Source organism: Taudactylus pleione, unplaced genomic scaffold, assembly GCF_031769625.1.
Source record: "Taudactylus pleione unplaced genomic scaffold, aTauple2 ptg000253l, whole genome shotgun sequence".
Classification (NCBI taxonomy): Eukaryota; Metazoa; Chordata; class Amphibia; order Anura; family Myobatrachidae; genus Taudactylus; species Taudactylus pleione.
In genome coordinates, this window is record NW_028284655.1 from 4,087,415 (window position 1) to 4,114,467 (window position 27,053).

At 44.9% G+C, this 27,053-nt stretch overlaps 1 protein-coding gene across 1 annotated transcript in view; it reads left to right on the forward strand.

Moving 5' to 3' along the window:
• The first annotated feature begins 843 nt into the window (after positions 1-843).
• The window catches only part of NOTCH3 (notch receptor 3), a 76,766-nt gene continuing 50,556 nt past the window's right edge, over positions 844-27,053 (forward strand). Inside the window, exon 1 of the mRNA XM_088480370.1 lies at positions 844-993. Coding sequence (XP_088336496.1) covers positions 921-993 — 73 coding nt within the window. The 5' untranslated portion in view covers positions 844-920. The remainder of the gene's footprint in view (positions 994-27,053) is intronic.

The following is a 27,053-nucleotide window of genomic DNA, read 5'->3' on the forward strand; positions in this document are numbered from 1 at the left end:
AAGTTAGTATAAGGGTTCAGGAAAAGGAGGGTTAGGGAGTAAATAGAACAGGAGATCAGTTCTCACCGTTCCCCTGTCGGGATTTGAACCATCGGGATGCCGCTGTCTGTGTACTGACAGCCGGCGTCCCGTCTATCGGTATTATACCGAAAACCACTATCCCTATGGCTATGCTAGTCAGCTGCCTAATGACTCACAGCCTTACAATGAATCAGATGCACAATGCACCGGTAATAGATTATAGCAATATTAATACTTAAAATAAAATGGGGAGTGCAATAAGACCAGCGTTAGTCAGAAGTATCCTGCTGTGTAACCACAGGCAGCAGAGAGATGTAAATGGGATTTAACAATCCACCCGCCCCAGTGACCAGCCCCGGCCTAGCATTGAGTTACCCGGCAGCCGGGCTGATGATGGTGGGAGCAGCCCGCACACACTAGCCTCAGCAGCGGACACAATAGGAGAGCAGTGATCTGCCGCCGCCGTACTACCACTGCCACACGCCGACTCTGCCGGCCCACCCCACGTGGTGCAGCTGTGCCGGAATCTCTGCTCCCCCCGCCCATATCGCATTCCGGAGTAACACCCGCGTCCTTATTGGCTAAACCACCGTTGGGCGTTCCCAGCCTCTGCCGTAGTCCCGCCCTTGGTCCGCAGATATCGGGGAATTTAGCATTAAAAGCTGAGTGGGCGGGGCCTCACCGCTGTGTGCGAGGGAAGAAAGGTAAAAATCTCTGTCCCCCCTAGGGATTGGCCGGTCTCCCTGTCTCAGTGCCGCGCTGAGTGGCTGCGACGTGAGTGGGCGTGGCACAGCCTGCGCTCGGCTCCCCCCAGCACTCCCACGGATCAGTTTGGCTCAGTCACCGGACAGAGTGAATCAACTCCGGGCTCTGTGGGCTCCCCGGGGGAGGATAGCAGCATGGCGCAGCCGGGGATGTACGGACTAGTCTGGGCCACTACTGTGCTGCTGAGTCAGGCTGGAAGGATCCATGGTACGTGGCTAGTGTTGTCCCTGTCCGGCGTTGGGTGGATGTGATGGCAGTGATGTGTACGTAATCGGCGTATCTGTGTGTGCCTAGCTCCGCCATCCTCACCACTGTGTGTGTACTGCTATGTGGCAGCGCTCAGACAGGGGAGGTTGCAGGGCAGGTGTCACATCGCCCCCTAGGCGTGGCATTAGCTAACTAGCTGTGTGTGTATATGTGTATATATATATGTGTGTGTGTGTTTTCCTACTTAGCAGGGTGCTTGTTATGCTGACTTTAGTGGCTCATATGATGTGAATGAGATACCAGCACTGTCTCTGTGTAGTGGCTGTAGCCTGTGCATCTCCATGTCTTGCAATGTGTGTGACCCCCCCCCCCCCCCACACACACATACATAATAGAGATGTATCAGTGGTTGTCACAGGGCAGGGGGTCATTAGGAATTGTCTGGGATGGTAATGGGCATTTTCCCTGTCTCCCAGGGTACTAGTGTGTGTCTGACAAAGTGATCCATTCTAATCTACCAAACTTTATATGGGACTGTTACAGGGTTCCCCTGACCCATGCTGCACAATATTGGGGCTATAGTCTGACTTGCGGGCAATGCAGTCCTGTTTAGGAAGTCTTGTGGCGATTAAACAGAATTACAACAGATCACTTATCATCTAATCTGTTTATTAGGCAAAACTAGTATTCAGAGTTGTGTTATTCTTTGTGTGTGTGTTTTAATTTGCTATTATTACTTAAACAAGGGTGTGATAGGTTGAATTAGTCCTTCTAGCAGTTTGTCAGGACCCTAATCATTGTATATGAAGAACTGGCCATGTTTAACATCATTTATGAATCTGTTTTATCATGGGGGAAGCTCCTGACAGGTTACATATGCAATCCTTCCTTAGGGCATCCTGTATATATCACAGTCCAAGGATCTTCCACTTACATGGCTTTATCCTCCCTGTCATACAGTGTAAAGATGGATTGTGTAAATGCTTTGCAGGATTAGTGGGTTTGCGCTAATATCGGTCACTGTGTCACCGTTCATAAATGTTGTCTTTTACATGTAGTTTTTTTTTTGGTTTCTTTAAATAATCTGTACAGTAAAAACTTAATTTCTTAGAATTGTTTGAAGTATTTTTGTGTTGCATATTTTACGTTTCTTCTTTTCAGTTTCCGTGTTTCTCCTATTTTGTATCAAAATCTCCCTGTTAAAAGTTTTTGTTGTACGTGGTTAGGAGGTTTAGTTGGCGCTTTTCAGTTAATTTATTCAATGTATATGGCTTAATATTGTTCTCTGGATCCAGTTGTTTGTGGCTGTAGAGGAATTTATTGCTGGGTGGTGAATAATTTATGCTCCTGTGGGTTTTCACTTCTCGCACTATGTATATGCTGCAAGTTTTTGTTGCATAGTTCATGCACCCGTAGAACAGAAGGAAAGTTTTTTTTTTTTTCATACATTTCTATGATCTTATTACTAAGATCTGTACATTGAATGTGTAGAAGCCGCCTACGTGAATGATAACGTGCAATACAAAAATACTAATGTTCAATTACTGTAAAGGGCCAGAGTCTGAATAACTCCTTAGGAAACTTTTATAGTTTAATAAATATATTTATCTTGGAACACGTACAGGGCAAGTTGTCAGATTCTCAGATTGTGTTGCTATCTAGCATCCTGAATTATATGGCTTTTGTAGGTGATCTTTATTGTTACAATGAGTTTCCCAACTGAACAGCGGAATGGGTTTAAAGTTTTTTGTTTTTTCTTCCTAATTTTAATTTTGTATTGTGTGTTTGTTTTTGTTTTTTTCATCTCGGTTTTCAGGTTTAAGACTTAAAACCACAGAGAAGTTCTGTAAAAGTTTCTATTGCATTGGATTTAGTGCCAGAAACCCATTGCTACATGTGTGTGATCTCCTTTGTGTCTGTATACATGAGGTTGCTCCTTCAATCAGGGCTGATGGGTTTTTCTTTCCCTCTTAACGATCCCTGTTTCCAAATTTTCCCACCCATCCCCCTCTCCTCTTTACTCCCCTCCTCTCTCCCCCTCCCTCAGGGCAGAGGGAAGAAGGAGGAGGGGAGAGAGAGAGACTTTTCTTGTATGGTAACAATTGGGATGAGAGAAGGGGGGAGTGGGTAGACGCTTCCCAAACTGCCCCCACAAATCTGTCTGCCACCTCCTGCGGCTCTCTTCTCTGCATCTCTCCCCTGTTTGTTCTCTCTCAGCTGCTTGGTGCTTGTCTATCTTGCTGTGTCTCCACTCTGACCCTATTTGCTTCATCTGCTCCCATTTTTGCAGATTTCCCCTCCCCACTTTGCCTGTGGCAGGTTATCAGTGTAACCCCCCTCATCCAGCTACGTTTAGTCAGTGCCAACTCTGGTATTTCTAGCTTCCTCCATCTCTTTCCCCAGACTATAGCCCCTGTTCTCATTTCTGGCTCACCCCCCCTTGGCAAAGCCCATTTTGCCACCCCCCACCCCCCCAATCTTGGATTGTCTATGGCGCAGTCTTTAACCACGCTCATTTTCCTACACCCAACCTCTGTCATCTTGTCTTCTGGCCTGGTATCTTTCTTGCTCCCATTCTCTCCTCTTATCTTTGCTGACCTCCATCCCCACTGTCTGTATCTATCAATATGCAGCCCCCTCTTGTCTCGCTGCCCTCACCCTTGGCAGCCCCCTCTTGTCTCGCTGCCCTCACCCTTGGCAGCCCCCCTCTTGTCTATTCCCACTCTCTTCTCACTTTCTCTTTCTCCCCCTCCTTATTCTGGGCTCGGTGTCTTTCTTCTCTCTCTTTGTGCCCCTCCTTATTCTGTATCTTCTTGAACTCTTCTCGCTTTCCCTGACCCCCAGTCTTGCATGCACCCTGCTAATCTCTTCACACTCTTTCTGGTCCAGCTTCTGCCTGGGCTCCATTCCTCCCTATTTTTCTGTTCTTGAATTCAGCTTTTCGTGTCACCGTGTCCCCTCTTCCTATACTGTACTTAGCTGGTGGCTTCTTTTCCCTCCCCTCGTCTATTTTGTTCTCTGTTACCTTCTCCTGTGCTGTGTCAGATCTGTCTTTGCTATTTTATTTTATAAAATAGACATAAAAAGTATTGAATAGTCCAAGCTCTCTGCCAAAGAGGAAATAATCCAGAAAACATAATTTTCGGTTTATAATAAATTACTTTTGTTTCACATTTAATACAAAAAAAAAAGTCCCAATTGGAACAGGTTTAATAGTTGGGATCATTGCTCCCTACAAGCATCACCCTTTGGCCTTCTGTCTGTATGTTGCACCCATGGCGTTTCCGGTCACTGGCTGTGCATGGTATTAGGGCTCCACTTTTCATAGTAAGCTCATTAAGCAACTGATAAAACCTAGAACAGATACTTTAAAGTTACTTTCTGAGGCTCTTATCTATTATTTTTATGTTTACTTAAGTTTAATGTATGCAGTCATTTATCGCTTCTAGGTTTGGATAGGCAGATAAGGCTCACATGTTGATTTGCGATCCTGGAAAAAGCATGTTTGTTTCCAGTGTGTGATTATTTAATTATTTTTTACCTTTATATGCAGTCTCCTGCTGTGTGTGTACATATGTTGCTATTGTGGCAGCCATTTAGGTCATTTTAGACCTAGTTTGTCATACAATTCAGCGTGTAGGGGTCCCAAAAGACTGCCGTACCCTATTCATACTTCATCAGTATAAGATGTTCATCGGGACAGACAGTAAATTTGGTCAGATAATGATTATGTATGACTATGTGGCCATAATCGGTCTATAATTCACAATATAAGTTGCTCTTGAATACATTATTGCAATCTATCTCTATGATCTTCATTCCTTGCAAGTACCTGAAACATTTACACCTTTTTTTTTTTTTTTTGTAGAAGACAACTTGCTCCAACTCCATCACTATGCTATTACTTACACGTAACAATTTTTTGAACGACTTGTTGATAACGACGACGTTATTGTTAAATCGTTCAAAAAAATCATTCAGTTTGAGTTATAACGATGAACGATAATCACAAATGCACACTCCCCTTTGTAGTTATCGTTCATTGTCCATTTCAGACTTTCCAACATGACGATTTTCATTAAGGGAAGAAATATTATTTGTTCATCGTTCAAAAAATCGTTCATTACACTTCAAAAAATCGTTCAACGATTTTCTGTCAGATTTTCCCTTGAAAAAGTGGTTACAAAATCGTTGTGTGTGTATGCACCTTAACATAACATTACATACCTGGTACCCAAATAACGTGTTCCTTCCTCCTCACTAACCCAGAGGTCTCCTGTGCTGCTATGGGACTTCCAATCTGACTCCTTCAGACCTTTCCCCAACATTTAGGCCCCCTACTCACTAGTCCTACCAATCGTCGCAGTCCGTTTGGCATATGTTTGTTATGCAACCTAAACTGGAAACGGTCAGATTGACTAGACAGTGTTTTATTTTCACGTCTGTTTTCGTGCTTTGAATTGGTGTTACATCAGTGAATCCTGATCTTTACAGAAACCTATTCATTCTGCACCCAAAAATGTATTCGATTACTACAGTATGTCTCAACTCCAGTCCTCAGGGCTCCCTAACAGTGCAAGTTTTCTGTTCTCCCTGCTGGAACACAGGAGTTTTCATTACTGGTTGACACATTTGTTGAGGACTGGAGCTGAGAAACACTGTCTTAGGGGAAGGGGTTCTATTTGACGTGATGAGCTGTTCTGTAATGGCACATTGCGCCCACCGACCCCATAGATGTGCGTGGGAACATTTTTATACCTTTACCAAGTTCCTGTTCTCCAACCCTTTTAAATTATAAGCTCTCACGGATCGGTCCCGCTAATTGTGCCAGTTTGTAAATAAACATTGGTTTGTATGCACATGTCACAGATTATAGTATCACTTGTACAGCACTACGGAATAGCTGGCATAATCTTTCCTGATAAGCAATGCTTTCTTTGTATTTGCTTATTTAAACTTTGTTTTTCTTTTTATATATAAATATATATTTTATTTTTTTTGAGCCATTTGGGCAAAGAACTGTTTTTTGGGGGTTTTTTTGTTTGTTTTTTTCTTTTTCTAGGGCAGGCAATGTGCAACAACTTCTCAGGAAGTGGAGCATGCAAGGAAAATACATTGCAGCTCTCGGGGCAATGACATCAGTTCATCTGATTTCAAATATTTGACGTCCGGCCAAGTTGTGGAAACGTTAATATTTGTCTATAGTACAAAAGTCTTTCCCATAGAAAATGTGTATTTCATTTCCATGCAAAACTGGGTATGTTACATTGCTGTCGTCTGATGATACTTATATCTGCTAAGCCAGTGGTATGTAGGGTTTAGTCTAGCACATTCTGGTATTTCAGAGTAATAAGGTTTTCACTGCAAGTTGCTTAATGCTCATTTGGTTTACTGAACATTTCAAGGAAAATCTATTTAATCCTATACTGCATCCTGGTGCATAAATAGAAAGTACTCCCAGAAAGGAGAGTTCTCCCAATTCAGTGTAAAAGTACCGCAGGACTGGCTCTCCGAATGTGAAATTCCTCCTCTCACTATACCCTCATTGAGCTTTTGTTTTTTGTTTTTTTTTTGCTAAATTTACTAAGACTTCTAAAATGGTTGGCGCTACTGCCTCACATAACTGAGATCTTGAGTTCAATACCAACCAAGTCCCTAACTGTGTGAAATTTGAATGTTCCCCATGTTTCCGTGGGTTCCCCCCAAGTACTCCGGTTTCCTCCCACAATCTAAACATACTGGTAGGATAATTAGGTTGGGTATGGGATACCAGTGCTCAGGATCCCGGCGGTGGGAATCCCGACGCCAGCATCCCGACTGGGTTAGAATACCAAAACCTGCCGATAAGTAACCTACCCCCAGGCTAAACCTAACCCTCCCTTCTCGCAGTCTAACCCTAACCCTCCTCCTAGTGTCTAATCCCAATACTTACCGTCGGCATGTGAACGGTTGAGATTCCGGAGCCGGCATTCTGACCACATGCATGCCGACTGCCGGGACGTCAACTAACTCCCAGATATTTGGCTCCCAACAAAAATGACCCCAGTGTAAATGTGTGTGTGTGCGCGCTTGTGGTAAGGAATATAGGGCCTGATTCAGACCCACTCGCGAGCGGCTGTCCGCTCGCAAGTGGGTCGATGTTATGGACCCACTTCGGCTCGCAATTTCGATGGTCACGATGGTCACGACCATCGCGGCCATCACAATGCACGCTCGTATAGCCTGTGGGTGGTGACCCACAGCTATACGAGCGTCCAGGAGGACGCTCCATGAAAATGGAGCCCGGCCCTCATTCAGAGCGTGCGCTCTGCTCAGAGCGTACGGCTCTGAATGAGGGCCATAGATTGTAAGCTCCGTTGTGCAATATGTGTGTGCTACATAAATAACTGGCAATAATTAAGCGTTTCCTGGTGGATTTTATATAGAGAAAACACATAAATGTGTTTAAAACCAGCGAGCACTCAGTCCTAGGTGGTGTAATCATCAGTCGCTGTGTTTTATGTATTACAGCTAAACCCCTAATGTGATTTGTTAGTGAACAGATAACAATATATCTGATGTGACAGTCAATATATCTGATATGACAATGAATCATGAATTCTTGGGATAATAGAAAATATATATGCGTTTTATTCATGCTATACTTAAATCCACATATCGTGGTGGTCAGTATGGCACAATTGTAACCAAGTACAATTTGAAACACTGGGATATTAACCTAGGAACATTGAAAAATTTTTTTCATCCACAATTACACATGGATTTGATGGTGCATAATCAATCTTTGGAACTTTTTTCATTTTATTTGTTCAACTTATTATTTTTACAGTTTAATTTTATTCTTGATTGGTTTTTATATACTCTTTCCCTTTCCCCTTGCCCTCACTTGTCCACCCCGTATCCCAGTGTTTAATTATTTTAGTAAAATTTTACTTGGTTACCACGATTTGTGGATTTAAGTATAGCATGAATAAAATGCATATATTTTCTATTATCCCAAGAATTCATGATTCATTGAATTATGTTAAGCTTGACGGTCACATCAGACATATTGGAATTCTAGCGTTCCCGCTAGGCTGTTTTAGCGGGGCCCTGCCCTCCTTCTGGAGGGCAAAAAGCGCCCTGCCCTCACCGCACAGCGCACCGCTAAGACAGCCTGCGGGTGTCATTTTCACCCGCGGGTCGCAGTGTTCTGCGGGTGGGGAAATGTGCGCAGACCCGGTCACCGCCGGTGAATAGACGCTGGGCGCATGCGTCCAGCATCTATTCTACCTATCAGCAGCGCTTGGGGGCTGCCCGGCATGTCCGTAAGTGCCGAGCACGCCCCCAAGAGTGATGAAAAGGTGACGCGTCTTATAGACACGCCCCCTTTTCAGTGATCACACCCCCTTTTCGGGGGCGTTATGAACGTGCGGAAGTGCCCTCTCTAGCTCCGGTGGTCTGCCTGCCTGCCACCGGAGCTTGAGTGAACACTATTATCTCTTCGCTAACAGAGTTGATAAATCACAATAAGGGATTAGCTGTAATACATAAAACACAGCGACTGATGATTACACCACCTAGGATTGAGTGCTCCCTGGTTTTAAACACATTTATGTGTTTTCTCTATGTTTAATTGTCTTTAAGGTTAAATGGTGACCTTACTAGTGAGCTGCTCCCATTATCACTATCAGCACTGTTGTTAGAGCGCACCTGCCACCCCTCTTTTTTTTTTTCTATTGGTGGATTTTATAGCAGACCTGTACAAATATAGACATAACCACATCAGGGAAATCTCTTGTAGCCTCCCATTTGTGTCGATCATCATCTTTTTCGAGCACCCAACTTCTACACACCATAAGCCATAATTAACAGATCAGGTACTCGCCCTTAATGTCTCGATTGTTCTCCTGCCGTCAGGACTGGGCCGTTTCCTCACATTTAGTTGTTGTGCACATTTTATGTAAGTTACCTCCATGATTCTCCCCCCTGTTACTTTTGAGTAATTCAGGGCCAGCAATATTTACTACAGGATATATGCTACTTTTCCATACTGTACACTACAGACACTAGATATGTACATCATACAATTGCTCATGGCCTGATTCTGTGCCCCTGCGGTAGCGTGCTTCCCAACTCTTATTCTTTACCCTCTTTGTAGACCATATGGATCCTGTCTACCTGTTCAAATAATTATTGTGAACGTAAATGTCAGGGAGAACTGGAGGTGTAGTGTCAGTGTGAGTCACGCATGTAAAATGTATGTGAGGCACACGCTATGACCTACATGCTTTGCTGGACTGGCACGAGGCTCTATGGAAAAGAATCATTTGTTTCAGTCATGGTTTTACAACTACATTTTATTTTTTAACAAAAGACTCTTTAGAGAGGGGATTTTATTATCTTTAGTGTTATATGGCTGTAGTTAGATCCCGGCTACACTTGGTGGATCCGTGTTTCCTATCCGCTACATACTGGGTAAGCGTTTTGGTAGCGCAGGACCAGTTTCCTTCTCATTTTTGTTTTGTTCGTGTTCACACATTGGGTGGTTGGCAAGGGATGAAGGGTGGCAAAGTAGTTATTTGTGTGGCAGGTTTTTGTGTAAAGTGTTATGTAACAATTACGTAATTTGCTACAAAACCTTAGGTGATACAAGTGAGATGTTAGAATAATTTTTAATTTTACTTTCTTGCTTCTAAATCTAAGCTATTAATGTACCATAGAATATAATGTTCTTTCATAAAATATCAGTCTTCAAACGTCACATGTATAATCTATTACTATTTAGAGAATACATGACTTTAAGCATTAGATATTCAGAATGTCATATCTTTTTTTTTGCCATGCTATTCCTGTGCTGTCTTTTACCCAACTGTTCTTTCCTTGAAGTTTTCCACACTCATGTGATGATAAATACATATACAATTGTCACTAGGCGTTCCGCTGCCTAAAGCAGTCCGTGATATGGCTCCTCTCTTATCCCGGCTTACACCAATCCGTATAAATATATAAGTGCAAAGTACACGAGTACACTTAAAGGGCCTGATTAAGAGTTAGGAGCAAATTAATTTTATTTTTTTTTATTAAAAAGACTCCAACAAGGAGCAAATTGCTCCTGGAACAAATCATATGGCATATTCATGTTGTTCAAATGGATTTGTCTTTTTGCCTGCAGAGACAATACGGACAGATCTTGCATGTAGTACAGGAATGACGGGCAGCTTTGTTCTTACACTGAAGTATGGAAGTAAGCTAAGACTCATCCCTTCCCTACTTTAAATCTCCCTGCATATTTTAATCTTACCCCACCTGCTGTGTAACCTGGTTTTGCCAATGTGCATATTGCTCCCTTATTTTTATTTTCTCCTAACTCTGAATCGGACCCAAAGTGTCAACGTCGTCATTATTTTGTGAAGAAACCACAACATTTAGATTATTGCAGCAAGTAAATTAGAATTTTTCACCTAATTCTGTAACTGTGTGTCCTCTGCATCTATAGAACAGTAGAAATTTGAAGGCAGTGAAAAATGGGATTTTGGTACCTACCGGTAAATCCTTTTCTCTGATTCCACAGGGGACACTGGAGGTGCTTACGCTGGGGTATAGAGGCGTCGATAACTGGAGCTGGCACTTTAAATAATTTAGAAGTGTGAAGTTCCTCTCCCTCTATGCCCCATTAGCCCTCAGTTTAGAAAATGAAGACTGAGAGGAGATGAAGAACAAGTGGAGTAAAAAGAGAAGAACACACAATAACCGAATCATACAACATACGGAACAAGCCGAACAGGCAGGTTAAGAGTGCAGAGGTGGGCGTCCAGTGTCCCCTGTGGAATCAGAGAAAAGGATTTACCGGTAGGTACCAAAATCCTATTTTCTCTTTCATCCACCAGAGGACATTGGAGGTGCTTACGCTGGGGATGTCCCATAGTTTTCCCCACGGGCAGGAGCGCTCTGCGGCACCTGCAGAACAAGGTGGCCAAAATGGGAGGCCGAAGTAGCAAACGTATCAAATTTGTAAAACTTGACAAACGTGTGGACTGAAGACCGAGTGGCTGCACGGCACAATTGTGACGTGGAGGCTCCCCTACCGGCCGCCCATGATGCACCCACAGAACATGTGGAATGAGCCGAAATGGACGAAGGAGGTCGACGGTCAGCACTAACATAAGCCTGATGAATAGTCAGCCTAATCCAACGTGTCAGCGTCTGCTTAGACACTGGCCAACCCCTCCGAACAGCATCATAGTGTCCTCTAACGTCTCTGACTTACGGAGGGATGCTGTCCTGTCAACATAGATGCGGAGAGCTCTAACCACATCCAAGGTAGAAGAACCACCAGAGTCCTCCTCCAAAGACTGTACCACAATAGGCTGATTGATATGGAAAGCCGACCCTACCTTGGGAAGGAAGGCGGCTACCGTCCGGAGTTCCGCCTTATCAGAATGAAGCGCAAGGTAAGGTGGCTTATAGGACAGAGCGCTCAATTCCGATACTCTACGAGCCGAAGCTAGAGCCAGGAGGAGGACTGTCTTCCAAGACAAGTACTTAATATCTACCTCTTCCAGAGGTTCAAACATGGATGACTGAAGAAACAGAAGCACTAAGTTCAAGTCCCAGGGAGCTATCGGAGGTACAAAAGGAGGCTGCACATGCAAGACCCCCTGAAGAAACGTCTGCACCTCAGGAATGAGGGCCAATTCCGTTGAAAGAAAATGGAAAGGGCAGAAACCTGCACCTTTAAAGTTCCAAGACGAAGGCCAGAATCCAGACCCGTCATAAGAAAAAGCAGAAACCGGAACAACCGAAAAGTCCTAGATGGAAGACCCCGACTGGAACGCCATGAGATATAAGAACGCCAGATGCGATGCTAATGCGCAGCTGAAACTGGCTTCCTGGCGCGTAGCATGGTGGGAATAACCGAGTCTGAGATGCCTCTGCGTCTTAGGATATCGGTTTCAAGAGCCACCCCGTTAAACAGAATTGCGCTAGGTTGGGGTGTACAAAAGAACCCTGCTGTAGAATATCCAGACTTAGAGGAAGGGGCCAAGGATCGTCTGACAATAGGGACCGAAGGTCAGAGAACCAACTTCTCCGAGACCAGTTCGGAGCCATGAGAATGACAGAGTCTGACTCGTGTTTTATCCTTTTTAGCAGTCGAGGAAGAAATGGAATCGGAGGAAAAAGGTAAACGAAGTCGTAGATCCACAGAACTGTCAGAGCATCTACTGCCTCTACATGCGGATCTCGAGTTCTTGACATGTATACTGGGAGCTGACTATTCAATCGTGACACCATGAGGTCCACTTGAGGACATCCCCGTCGACGTAACAGCGCGTTGAACACGTCTAGATGAAGCTTCCATTCTCCGGTATGGATATCCTGGCGGCTTAGGTAATCTGCTTCCCAGTTGTCCACACCCGTGATGAATACTGCCGACAGGATTACTGACTGACTGTTTCTTGGCCCACCGGAGGATCTGCGTTACTCTGAGTCCCTCCTTGGCGGTTGATGTACGCAACGGCCGTCGCGTTGTCGGACTGAACTCTTACTGAACGAGTCCCTAGAAACTCTGTTGCTTCTATCAGAGCATTGTACATCGCTCTGAGGCCCTGATTCAGAGCCGGACGCTCTGACAGAGCGCTCGCTCTGAATCAGGGCCGTCCCTCTGAATTTAAGAGCGGCCAAAAATGATGGTCGCGATGGTCAAGACCATCGCGACCATCGGGCTTGCAACGAGACCCTTGTGGTAGGGTCTCGTCTGCTGCAAGCCCTGGACTGCTTTTGGCTCTATCAGAGCCAAAAGCACTCCCACTGACATCACTAGTGATGTCAGTGGGGCCGGCCCCAGATGGTAGGCGTTCCCATGGGAACGCCTCCATCTGGGCAGCCACGCCCATCAAAGGGGGCGTGCTGTCAATCACCATTGACAGCACGCCCCCTTTGGTGCGAGACTCATAGCGACGGCTTGGCCGTCGTTATTCAGGTCTCTCGCATGCACACGACGGAGCCGGCTCCAAAGTGCGCATACGCACTTGGCCAACATCGACCCGCTTGCGAGCGCTCAGCGCTTGCGAGCAGGTCTGAATCAGTCCCTGAGTTCCAACACATTTATGGGCCACTTCTGTTCTAGAGGGGACCATCGACCCTGAAAGTGATAATCGAGGACTACTGCTCCCCATCCTTGAAGGCTGGCTTCCATTGTTACGATGATCCAGTCCCACACTCCGAATCTTCGGCCCACTAAAAGATTGGTGGATTGTGTGTACCAGAGAAGGGCCACTCTGGTAACTGGGCTCAGACGGATCTGTGGATGTAGAAGCAGATTAGACTCTGACCCCTGTGCTAGTAGGTCCAGCTGAAACACCCTGGAGTGGAACCGCCCGAACTGTAGTGCCTTGAAAGCAGCTACCATCTTCCCCAAGAGACGCAGACAAAGAAGCAGGGACATCTTCTTTGGTCTGAGGACCAGCTGAACTAACAACCGGATATCCCGGGCTTTGTCTATTGGAAGAAAGATCCTCTGTGATGCTGTATCTCAGAACATGCCCAGAAACAGGAGTTTCTGGGACGGATGGAGATTTGATTTTTGAAGTTGATTATCCAACTGTGTTGGATTAGAGTGTGATATGTCAGTAAGGTATGATTTGATAAAAGAGATACCGATGGAGCCTTGAGTAACAGGTCGTCCAAATAAGGGATTATGGCCCTGATTCAGAGCCGCTCGCAAACAGCTCTCTCTGAATCAGGGCGGGGATTTATTTAGTTTTTTTCCGGCCTCCAGGCCACTCGCTAAGCTGTGGGTGACCACCCACCGCTTTTGCGAATGGCCTGGCGATGGTCGCAATTATCATGACCATCGGGCTTGCGAGGAGACCCTGTGGCAGGGTCTCGGCTCTCGCAAGCCCGAGTGGACTTCCTGCTCTAATAGAGCAGGAAGTCCACTACTGACATCACGAGTGATGTCAGTAGGGCCGTCCACAAATGGCAGGCTTTCCTAAGGGAATGCCTAAGTTTGTGCAGCCACCCCCCTCCCCACCTACAAAACGGGGCGAGCTGTCAATTAACATCGACAGCCGCCCCGCCTTGTAGCGAGACCCGTTGCGACGGAGCTGCCATCGCAGTACGGGTCTCGCGCATGCCGGAAGCGGTGCAAGCGCAGTCGGGGACACTTTACCTGCTTGCGAATGCTGTGCGCTCGCGAGCGGGTCTAAATCAGGCCCCATGTTCACTCCCGATATGACCGAAGGAGAGAAATCATGACTGACATGACTTTGGTGAAGATGCGGGGAGCCGAGGATAAACCGAACGGCAATACCCCAAACTGATAATGATCCTTCAATATGGCAAAACGCAGAAAAGCCTGGTGTGGTTCCCAGATGGTAACATGGAGATAGGCATCCTTGATATCCAGGGATAATAGGAACTCTCCTGGTTCCAAGCTCGCAACAATGGACTGAAGAAACTCCATTTTGAAACGATACATCTTCAGATACAGGTTCAAGGATTTGAGGTTTAAGATGTGCCTGACCGAGCCATCTGCACAGTCTCCTTCTTTTTAGCAGCCCCGACCTGACGGAAGAAGTGAAGCAGCGCTGTGTACACGCAGGATGGGCAGGTGCCGGAAGGTGGGGGCGGAGGAGGGGATGTGAACGCGCAGCCATACTCACTATGCTCGCCTGCGGCTCTCTCAGCTGCAGCACACTCTGCTTGCTGTGGCGATAAAGAAGCTGTCAGAGCTTTTTCAATAAGCGCTGGGCACTCCTTACTGTTCTTCTAAGAACAGGGCGCCAGCTACCCAGACCCCACTTTTAGAGATGTGGCGAAGGGTACCTATGACTGTAAAAGATAAAAATAAACCTAAATAAAAGAAAATAATAAACATATGTGTTGCTGGAGCACAGCAGATTGTGACCATCTCCATTGGGCACATTTTCTTAACTGAGGGCATATAGAGGGGGAGGAGCTCCACAGTTCTAAATTATTTAAAGTGCCAGCTCCAGTTATCCACGCCTCTATACCCTAGCGTAAGCTAGGGTATAGCTTATGAAAGAGAAAGTATAGAGGTTCATGGTGGATGAAAGAGAAAGTATAGAGGTCCATGTAGTCTGCCTCTGTCTGTGATCCATTGTGTTACTAATAGGTTTGTCCTGTGCATTCTAGTGACGACAACTGTTGGGAGACTACTCCATGGATCATCACCATTTCTGTACAGTATCATCCCTATGTTACTCGGCCATATTCCCTCCTCCTATTTTCCTTTTTCCTTGAAATACTACTATTTTTAATAATAAAAAAAATTGCAACAGCAATCTCTATCTCTGTTTTACGTCAAGAAATAATGCAGACAACTGCTCAAATGTTATACTGTATTTTATTCTTGAGATATATAATGTACATTTTACTTTGCTGTTCAATAAACCTCCAAAAAAGAATACTATTTTTAGGGGGGGACCCTCCAATTCAGCGCAGTGTGGTGCCAAGCGTTGCTGTCATCCTGGCATTGCACGGTTTCCTGCACATCTCTTTGGGTTGTGAGGCAAAAATTGCCACACACAGATTTTTTCCTCACTCGTCTTTGCTGCAGTCACACCAAACTGCCCCTGGGGCGCCTGGTCCTGTAAGACTCTACTAGCACCGGGCGTCTTTTTTACGTCTCTTTACTGAAATTGCAACTAATTGACATTGCGATGCGAATAGGAGGCACCAGGACACTGTGCTGATTAATTTTATATGCGACACGTGTATAGCTGTGCGTGACCGAGTCTCTAAATCTGAATATGTGTCACATATCAAATTAATCAGAGCCGTCTCCTAGTGCGTCCTAGTCGCATCACATTGCCACTTAGCAATTTTTTGCCCCCCACCCAAAAAAATAAAACCTGACGCTAGCTGAGTTGCACATGACCTGGCAGCTTCCTCATGCCAGGCATATCGTGCTGTAGATGGACGCAGTTTGCCGTTACGGAATAGCAAAATGCACCCATCAACGAGATATGAATCCCCCCCCCCCCCTTGATGTTATGATTTACCTAAGCTCTGTTAATACGTCTGGCATACTTGAATATTTGTATTTCACCTCTGTCCTTTCTTTGCTGTAAGTGTTCTGAACTTAACGTCTGATATTCTATTACAGATTGTGTCCCACATGCAATGCTCTGCATTTTGAAGGTATAAGTTTTTATAGGTTAGTCCAGTCCTCTCCTACACATTTGTTTTACCCCTTCTGTGTGGCATCAAATCTTCTCTCCAAACAGAGGTAGGAATTTAAATGCCTGGCGATGTGTCGCGTCAATGCCCCTTGCAGCCATTTATGTAGCCCGTACATCACAAGTTTCCCCTCGCACTTCTATGGCGTAGAGCAGCGGTCGGAGAACAGGGGTAAATTACCCCACATGGGGTAAAAATGAAATTCCTGGGGGTAATGGACGGACAGCCGGGCATGCATATGAATCATTCTATGCATGCCCGGCTGTCCGTCCATTACCCCCGGCTGTGCCGCAGGGAGGCTGTAAGCCGGACGCCCGCTGAGATGTTACCACCAGCCGGTGCCCGGCTCTTTCCCTGCAGCGCCGTGTTAGCTGGAGGCTGGAGTTCTCTTCTGAACTCCAGCTTTCCGCCTCTCTCCATGCGCATTATGGGACAGACGTCATGACGTCTCTCCCATAGTTCCGAGGAGTAGCCGGGCGGACAGGACGGCGGGTGATATAGGAGTGGGGATTAAGGTAAGTGTTTGTTTTTTGGGAGTTTTTCGTACAAGGGGCATTATATGGGGGCACTGCTACAGGGGCATTATATGGAGGCACTGCTACAGGGGCATTATATGGGGGCACTACTATATGATTTCCTTTCTTTCAAATCAAGGTGGTAACGTCGGCGTATCTAAATATATTTTGGGGTAAAAGATAATAAAGTTTCCTGATTCCTGGCGTAGAGATACCTTACCCAGTAGTCCACATGTAAATCAGCCACATCAGACAGCAGCCTCTGTTTTCTGGTGGGTGCATACAGTGGATCTTTGTGAAATCTTTTCTTCTGTGGCTTATTTACAGTATTTTAAAGGGCCATTGAGGGACCGTTTCTGCTCAGTTACACAGTATGTTTATATCAGTAATTTCAAATGCAAAGGATCTAAAACTGATTACTATTCATAAAACTGTAAAACATATTATGATAAAATACATAAAGGGAGAAGCTAAATTGTTTGTGGGCACCCTTAAGTTATAAGTGCCCAATTAGACAATATTCGATTGTTTTGCCGATGGACTCGAGTGCCATGGGCACCCATTACTTATTGTGCATGTCGCGCCTGAATGCACCAGGATTAGCCACGTACAGTGGCGAAACCCATGCAAACTACTGGGTGCGATGAGTTTGGGCAAAAGCCGACTTTAGGTGGATTTCTACTAGTGACATTCAGGAGGGTGAGAGCAGAAATAATGCGCCCGCAATATTCACGCCTAGTGGCACAAGCAATCGAATATCTCCCGTCACTTTGGATGGGAGCTGCGGCTGCGAGTAAACGGTTGGATCCCCCCGTAGAAGTGAGACAGGAAGTTCTGGGTAGAGGGGTAGGTTGTCAGACTTTCGCTTGTCATTAAAGTTCTCATTACAAAGCTTCAGTTTAAACACAAAACACATGGATATGAAAGTATAGAATGTGTCTCTGATGTGGTCCAAAGCTACATGGAGCAGACATTGTGTGAACCATTTCAATTTTGCAAAGGGATACACCAATAAATGGGATTCTGCAGACCTTAATCCAGGACACTACAAGTAGCACTCTTTCTATACCTTCAGTCGGCTTGTTGTGATGGACAAATCCTGCTGCAGGTGCAGCGTCACCAGCGCTCTCCTACTTGAAGAGCTGGCGAGTTATACTGTATAATTGTGTATCATCACTGCAGCCATTAGATTTACACTGTTTAGCAGTGACACCTGAATAACGGGTACAAAGGGATCAGTACCCTTCATTATCATACGGGACAAATCAGATTTGTCATGCCCCTTCCCCATGAGGCCCCACCCCTTTTTCAAGCGAGCAATTTATGTCCCTATTTGAAAAATGGATGGGGGGGTGCAAAAAACTGCTCTTTCTGGTCCAGGGCACCAAAAAAGGCTAGTTACGGCTTTGGTTGAGCAGCAATCAAAAGTACTAAATGCCCAGTACTTATGTGGGGAAGCAATCGGGAAGCCGACTGCCTATATACCGGCAGCCGGCTTCCCGACTGTCTTATCCTGGCAAGGGTGAAATGCCGGGCGTCTAGATGTAGACGCTCGCATTTCCCCGACGCTGGGAGACCGGCGCCCGGCATCACGATCGTAGTGATGCCGGGCGCCGCGAGCGGACAGCCGCGAGGGGGGCAGGGTTAGGTTTAGGGCTCCCGGGGGGGACTTAGGGTTAGGCATCCCCCCGGGAGGGTTAGGGTTAGGCTGGGGGAGGGAGGGTTAGGGTTAGGCACCCCCGGGGGGTACTTAGGGTTAGGCACCCCAGGTTTAGGCAGCAGGGAAGGGGGTGGTTAGGGTTAGGCACTTAGAGGGGGGATTAGGGTTAGGCACTTGGGGGGGAAGTTAGGGTTAGGCACCCCTAAAGAGGGTTAGGGGGGTTAGGTTAGGTTAGTGGATACTTACCTATCCACGATCGGGATTTCCATCGCTGTCGGGCTTCCGCTGCGTCGCACTCTGCTCCTGTCGGGCTGCCGCTGGCCGGCGGTATTTCATACCCATTCCCTTATGTGCCCACAGAGGGCTAAAATTAAGCCGATATAGGGAAAGTACCATCTCGGTGAAAAAATAAAAAATTGAAAGGAAAAAAACCAGTTGGTAAATGGTACTTCCCCTTTCTCTGGGTAAATATAATAAAAGCTAAATAATGTGTTGTCTCTTTATATACTAATGGTGAATCCGCCATTGATTGACGGGTATATAACCTGTATATTAAAAAAAGCAGAACTACCGTAAATTAACCTAGCAAATAAAACTGTTCTTGTGTTTTGTACTCTGGACTGATTCTCCTCTTACCTCTGATAGACACTTGACAAGTCAGCGCCTAAAATATTTTTTTTACTGTGTGTATAATTTCAGCAAGACGGTGGTTGTTAATGGTCGTTCATTGGTGATTAAATATCATTCAAATACATCTTGCTGGTTAAGTATCCAGCGGTTATGTAAGCAGATTCTGTGTAAAACAGGTCTTTATAATGCCAGGGAGCAGCTGGCTTGTTTCTTAAGCTGGCAGCAGTGAGGATCTGTTTCCACGTTCCGGATACTAATTTCTCTAGCAGTGTGGTGGGGCCCCTGAAAAGCTCTCTCTGCGCTGCTGTCTCAGTCATTGATAAGACCATGCTTATGGGAAAGGTTGTTTTGTTAAACCATGGCACAACAGCCCCTCCGCACCCCCTCCCAGCTCTTTTTTTATTTTTTCTTTTCTTTTTTGTTTCTTCTAGCAACAGAGCATGAAAGTAATGCATTTGTCCTCCTTGGCTGGAATCCATTTTGTTGGCTAATGCCAGCTCGTCTGTTGTGGCATGGAGTGCCCCATATTTGGTTTGTTCAGTCACCGCTCTGCAAATGTTGCCATGGCAACACATCTAGGCCTCAATTAGTCCTCCTCAATATTAATTCCCACTGACTGCACCGACACACAAGAGAAAATGCTCAGATAAACTTCTCCTTATTTTCTTTAGGCTGTGATATTATGTTTATTTTACTACATTAACATAAACTGCTCATTTCTGGAAATATTCATGGCCTGACCCCTATTGCTCGTCACTTCATGTCTATCTCCTTTTCCACTGATTGAAAAACCCAGGTTATTGCTGATTCAACCCGGGTCATGCCTCAGTGGAAACTGCTCCCAAAAAATAACCCGGGTACAGTGACCCAGCAATCCAACACGGGAAGCAAGCAGGTTTGGACACTGGTAAGTCTCGGATTAAGGGGCAGTGTAAACTGGTAACCCTGGTCGAATGGGGAGATCCATATTTCCCGGTGCTTGGAAACGATGTACTCTCCAAATGCCGGCAGAAGAGTTCCACTGCATAACGGGTGCAGTGTGAACGCTGCCAGCTCAGGATTTACACTGGTTGAAGTGCAGTGGATACTGGGTGTGAAGCCAGGTCCGACCTGGGTTGGACCTGTGTTCAAAATTCCAGGTTGGATCTGGGACTTTAGTGTAAAAGGGGTATTGGACTCCAGTGTTAATTATAGAATCTATGGGGAGAATTCAGATCAGCGCTGTGGCTGCAAAGTTACTGAACTGTTGCGCGAAGGCCCTCAGTGCACTGTCAGTAACGTTGCTGCTTTAAAACATGTAAGATATTGAATTTGCAGGCATGATATTGTAAAGCAGCCCATCCTAAACATGTTTACAACATTTTCACACATGGGGAGCTTTACTGTGTTAGCGACCAAACTATGCCGCCTTTATAAGCCAAACCCCCTTTGGTATAGCGCTAATCTGCTGAGTGTTACACCGCTTCAGTGGACATACATTAATACAGGGCTTGACAAATTTTTCTAAAATCTAGGAGCCAGGATGAAAGTGTAGGAGCCAGACCACCGTCCCCCCAAATAATTACAGGAGTAAGGGAGGAGCACAGCTCTGTGTGTTATGTAACTGTTATACACACTATACTAGTCCACAAAATGGTCACAGTCGAATGGATACAGTAAAATGGAGGCTCCCTCACTGCTCTGCACAGCTCCCCTGCTCCACCCCCCACCCTCCAGTAATAACGGACCACATTTCACATAAAACAATGGTGACAGAAAGTACAACAAAACCCCCTCCCCTCGTGGTCACACCACTATCCCTCTGAAGCCGCTCCGCAATCTCTGGCCACGCATAGACCCTACTACTGGAGAGCTCTATGCAGCCGGAGATATGAGACAGTAGACAGCCGGGACGTACAGGAGGATCAGCGTAGACTGGGACAGACAGCAGGGATCAGAGCAGGCCAGGATGGAGGAGTCAGTGCAGGCCGGGACGGACACAGGCACAGCAGTCACCGCAGGCGACACTCAGCACATGCACTCCTGTGCATGATATGAACACCACAATACTATAAGCACAAATCTCCGCCGAGCTGATGAGGATCTGCTTCCTCCCTCACTGCAAAATCCAGTAGCCAGGCAGCAAAATCTGGTAGCCATGGCGACCTGGCCCCCGGGATTTGTCGAGCCCTGCATTAATATATACAGTATAACTACCTTTTCATACCTACTTCATATGTAGCTGATAACACTACAGCCGTCAGCTGCTCTCAGTGCACATTTTATGCTGCAAATTGATGTATCCTGTTCACACTAAATGTTATCAGGAGTGTGACTTGCCCTGTGTTCTGCCTATCCTAGCGTCCTGCTCTCTGTGCGGGGGAAATATGCAATCATAAGTCCTATTAAGTGAACAGCCTTGAGCCTTCAACTCTTGTGTCAGGAAATATAGTCATAATTAATTTTGTATCAGTGCATGACTGCAGCTGTCACTGGGTAGGGGAGGAACTCTGAAAATTGAGCAACCACCGCTTTCCTGTTGCGAATTACAATTGTGTCACAATTCTCCAAATACTTGTATTGTTGTTGTTTTTTTATTATTATTATTATTATTATTTGCAGCCTTGCTAAGTTTTTGGCAGTGTGGCGAGTAGATACTTCCAGTGAGGTCCGTGTGATTCTCTTTTCTGTGTCCCTGGGAGACGCGTTTCTCTGCTAGGTGGAGGCACCGCCCATATGCGCCGATGGCGCTCTTCAGCATAATATGGAGATGGACGGCGGGATGTGGGAGTTAGGCTGGTGCTATACTGCCGAAAAGAAAACAACAATTCATTTTCAACAGAGACTGGACCTATTAGTTTATTTCCCCGTTTAGCAGTGCACATGCCATTGATTCAAAACCAGCTGACTTTTTGATGTTCTATCTCCCAATTTGTCAACGTTTTTTCTCTTTTTAGAACTTAATGTGCATCCAATCCTGTATAAGTTGGTCCTTTTGGAATGTAATATAATGGTGCATACACACGGGACAATCGTCAACGATAACTATATCGTTGAACGATCTCCCAGGTGTCGATCATCCAGCAAACCACCACCGATGGCCAACACTGGTCCCTAGAGTAACCTGGTCGATATCGACCAAGTTGGCCTGCATGCACGGGCAATGGACGATATCGTTATCGTTCATACGTGCCTGCGCATCACAGGTCGTTCGTTGGTGGCACAGAAAAATGCACGATATGACCGATAACGATATGATCTAAATCGTTATTGTTCATATTGTGCATTTTAATTGCACCTTAAGAATTCCCATTCTATGGCTGGAGTTCCGATAACTGACATTGTATACAGACTTACTATTGGATCCTCTGCAAGTTATTGTCCTCTGTTATCAGGTCGTGTAGCTGGACATAGAGTTGTACTTATACTACCACTCTGACCATACAAATTAAAGCGTGTCACTGCTGAAATCATGCACAGATCTGGTCTCTCAGCAGTTGGGCTGTATATCGGAATGTGTGGCCATACAACTGAGCTTTCTCTAAGGTAGGGGTGGGCAATAAGCGGCCCCCAAGCTTTTGCAGAACTAGACATCCCAGCATGCTCTGCCACAGTTTTGCTAATTGGTCATGCTAAAACTGTTGCAAAGGCATACTGGGATTTGTAGTTCAACAACAGCTGGAGGGCCACTTATTGCCCACCCCTGCTCTAGGGTCTTTCAGTTGGCGTATTGTTTGGAAATCATACAATACTCCAATGCCCGCTCTATGAACAAAAGCGTCTCTCTAATATAGCTCTTGGCTAAGTAATAGCATTATAATTTTTCCTATGTAATGTCAGTCTGTCCCAGATGCTTGCTTGCCGGGAACCAGTGTGTGCACATTCTTTAAGTTACAAAGAGATCATTTCAGATGTGTGTCAGCCATTCTAATTCTCACCGGTAATCTGAGGATGCCAAAAGATGGAAGGGAGATGTATCAAGCCTTGGAGAGGGATAAAGTGGAGAAGCTGCCAAAAAACATCCAATCAGCTTCTGTCATTTATCTAGCACGGTCTATAAAATGACAGCTAGAAGCTGATTGGTTGCTTTGGACAATGTCTCTACTTCATCTCTCTCCAAGTCTTGATACATCTCCCCTAGAGAGTGATATATTTTTATTTATTTATTTCTTCGGACTTTTGGGAACTAAGCACATATAACATCCAAAGTTTCTATTATTCCCAACAAACCAGAAGAAAATAGTTGTAGGAATGGTTTTAGACAAAAAAAAAAAAAGAGAGAATGGTTTCAGTAACTTATTACATTTTGACTCGTTTTCTCAGTTGTGATCTTCCTCACTTGTAACCAGTCGCCCTGATTATTATTATTATTACCAGTTATTTATATAGCGCACACATATTCCGCAGCGCTGTACAGAGAATGTTCGGCCATTCACATCCGTCCCTGCCCCAGTGGAGCTTACATTCTATATTCCCTACCACATGCGCACGCACGCACACACACACGCACACACACACACACACAGTAATTTTGCTAAGAGCCAATTAACCTACCAGTATATTTTTGGAGTGTGGGAGGAAACCAGAGTACCCGGAAGAAACCCATGCATGCACAAGTAGAATATACAAACTACACAGAGTTAGGGCCGTAGTGGGTATCGAACCAACGACCTCAGTGCTGTGAGGCAGTAATGCTAACCATTACACCATCTGTGCTGCCCTGATGTGATGTTTAACACAAAGCTGGATGTTCCATATAGAACAAAGAGAGGAATTTTATGCCTTAAATTGTCTCTCTGAGCATTTATCAAGTACACTCTATAAAATGATAGGTAGGAGGTGATTGGTTACTATGGGCAACATTTCCACTTCTCCAATCTTTTCACTGCTTAATACATCAACCCCGCTGTCTCCTGCATCCATAGAATTAAGGTGCCCATACACTGTGCGATGCACCGTGTAGGGCGACTACTGATCCGTCGGTAGACGGATCATGCTGTCACCGCTGGGAATTGTGCGGTCCCCGCTGACCGCACGATATGCCGGCTCCTCCATCTGAATGGAATCGTACATCGCATCCCAGATCAGATGAACCTGCGGGAAGATATGGGGATGCGATATGCGATCCCGCGGGGGCGTGCAGCACGATATCTGGTTCGGTATTGTGCCCACGCACGGCACGATATAGCACCTATATCGTGCTCTGTATGGCCAGCTTTACTGCTAGCTGGGGGTGGCTGTTACCTCTACAATAAAATGGACATTTTAAAATGTTTAAAAAATCTGTAGACCTTTTTTAGTATTTTTTTGGTAATCCACCACTTACTTAATATCCCTTATTGAGGTATTTATACCACCTTGGCAGTGTGATACTGGCCTCTAAGCATTCATTCCCATCTTAGCTCCTCTTTGGTACATTACTCGCAGGTTATTTTGGCTTGTTTGCTTTTTCCATGACACATAAGTTTATTAGCAGTATGTGTTCATCTGTGGTATACAGATTTGTATGTGAACCGTGGGGAATGCATTAGGACAGAAATATGTCTGTGAAAGTGAGATATAGCTATATACAGTGGCAAAAAGATGGCTTCGGGTGTGTTCCTTCCTCCAGTGCAACGTAACGACTACTGGTTCAGGCCACAAAATGGCTGCCTCCACTGGGTGCCACACTGGGTGAACAGCTCCAAGATTATTCGGCGTGCAGATGTCTTCTGCAGATGTGACCGTCTCGCAGTAAATATAATTTTTTTTTTTTTTAGTTTTGCCTTATTTGTATCCCTCCTGTAACACCACATAGTTTTAGATTTACGTCTTAACAGAGCAGTGATTCACCCGTTGACTCCTTGCAGATAGAAGCTCATTAGCGAGGTCTCCGCCCTGTATTGTTTTATTACAACATAAATTCATCAAGTTGGGGGGTGGGTGCACAATGACATGGCTGTGCCAACTCTTCCAAATTTCCCTGCATTCTTTGTTGCTGAGAGAGGGCCTCTATGAACATCGTGCATAATTACTGTCCTGGCCGACTTTAGGGCTCTGCAATCCCCATCATGTTTGCTGAATTTTAATTAAGATGTTAATTTTATATTTTCAGATGCTCCTCGTCAGGAGGTTTCACCCTTAAACCACCCCAAACCAAAACCACCTTCTGTGGCTAGACTTTTTTTTTTTGTTGTTCTCCTTTATATAGTATCTCCTGTATGTCTACATGCATCTGCTGCCTCATCCATTTTACCTCATCCTGTTTTGGCTTCGGTTACCCTGCCCCTGACCTTTCTACACCTCAGGTCTGTGTTTCTGTCCCACTTTTGTCATTGTTCCTGCCCCTGTGCGACCTTTTTGCTTATTGACCCTTATTCTCATCACAGCCCCCTACACCTCCCTCACCTGGACCAGAATTAAGTCATCACCTTTCCGTGTCAATAATAATGTCCGTATCCCCATAGTTTGTCACTCTTTACCGCTCTCTTCTAAATCCTTCTCGTACTGTTCGTCCAGTTGTCTTCCTGCAGTTTATAAACAGCGCTGCCTAATAATTTGGCATTGTGTTATCTGTAATAAGATTTTATTAATAATCACATCTAAACTCTTCACAAATTAACTGATTAATTTATTTTCTGCTCACTCTTTTGTCGGTGTATTAATACAGTCACTCAAGCAAAACACTGAATCGTCAGTTTTAAAATAAAAAAAAAATAAAAAAAATGTATCCGACTGCTTGACATATGAGTGGGAGGTGGGGTTCTCAAGTCGATTTGCCGATTAGGACTTCAAGTTCCTGATCGGATATGCCTGGCAGACATGGAGTTAACATGATGCTGAGGCCTATTCCCTTATTAATTCCAGCCCCCTCCATAGTCTGATAGGGAACAATACACACGTCTTTCTTCTATGGGAATGTTCCCCTCCCCTATAAAAGCCTGTCTGGGAAAGCAGGAGGAGGGGAGAGAGGGACTCAGATTTCTCAGGGAGCAGAGGATGGGTTTTATATATGGCTTTTTTTTTAAGCCCTTTTTCTCCCCTTCTGGCATTTTAATGAGGACTATGGGTATGGGGAAAGGGGCTGGGGGAGAAGAAAAGACCCTATTGAAAGAGATGTGGGAGAGGAAAAACCTTCCCAAGATGGATCTGGAACGCTGCAACTTGCTGTGTCTACAAGATCTGGCGGCAAAGGCCGGACAGGGAAAAGCTGTAACCTCCAAGTTCTGTAGCTGAAGTATAATCTTCTAATGGAATGAATTCTATATGTCAGGGGGATTCTACCTCAGGCTTTTTTTTTTTATTATTATTTTGTTTTTCTCTATTCATTTTTTTTTTTTTTTTTTTTATTGAAGTTCAATAAAGAAACTAAAAAACCTAGAAGTGAAATGTTTTAGATAGTTGATTCTGTTCAGGGACAAAAACACAACAAAACCTTTCTATGGCTAAGATGGCTGATACGAAACCCACAAAATCATATAAAGGCAGAACTTAGTTGCTGAAAACCACAGTACTGCTTATCTAAAATAGAAAGCAAAATGGCCAAGCAGACATTCAATTCTACTGTTACTAGACACAAGGTTATAAAAAAAAATAAAAAAATTATATATATGTACTTTTTCTTTTGCTAATCGCCATTTTATATCTAATATCTCCTTCACTAATCCCCCTCATTTTTGTAGTGAGAAGTGTACAGTATTAAGCATTCTCCTGGTGTTGAGATGACAAAACATAGGTCCTGGAGCAACTTTTAATATTTTCAACACATAAATTTAAAAAAAAAAAAAGTTTGCGTGAGGGGAATGTTAGCTTTTTTTTTTTGTCCTACCTCCTCCACTTGCAGAAACTAACTTCCCCCTTCTTTCCAGACACCACCCTGCACTCTGTATTGCTCCTCTCCATCCCGTACGTGTTTGTCTTTATTACTTGCACGTTTGTGCGCTTAAAACACAATTATATGAATGTGCTGAAAGTACAGTTAATGAATGTGTGTGTAATGTGATCCAGGAAGGGAGTATGATTTCCCACAGAGAAGTGCTGGAGACGGAGGTGAAGTTTTGGGCCTGGGGGTTGTAAAGCTCAGCAGAAAAGTTACTTAAAAAAAAAAAAAA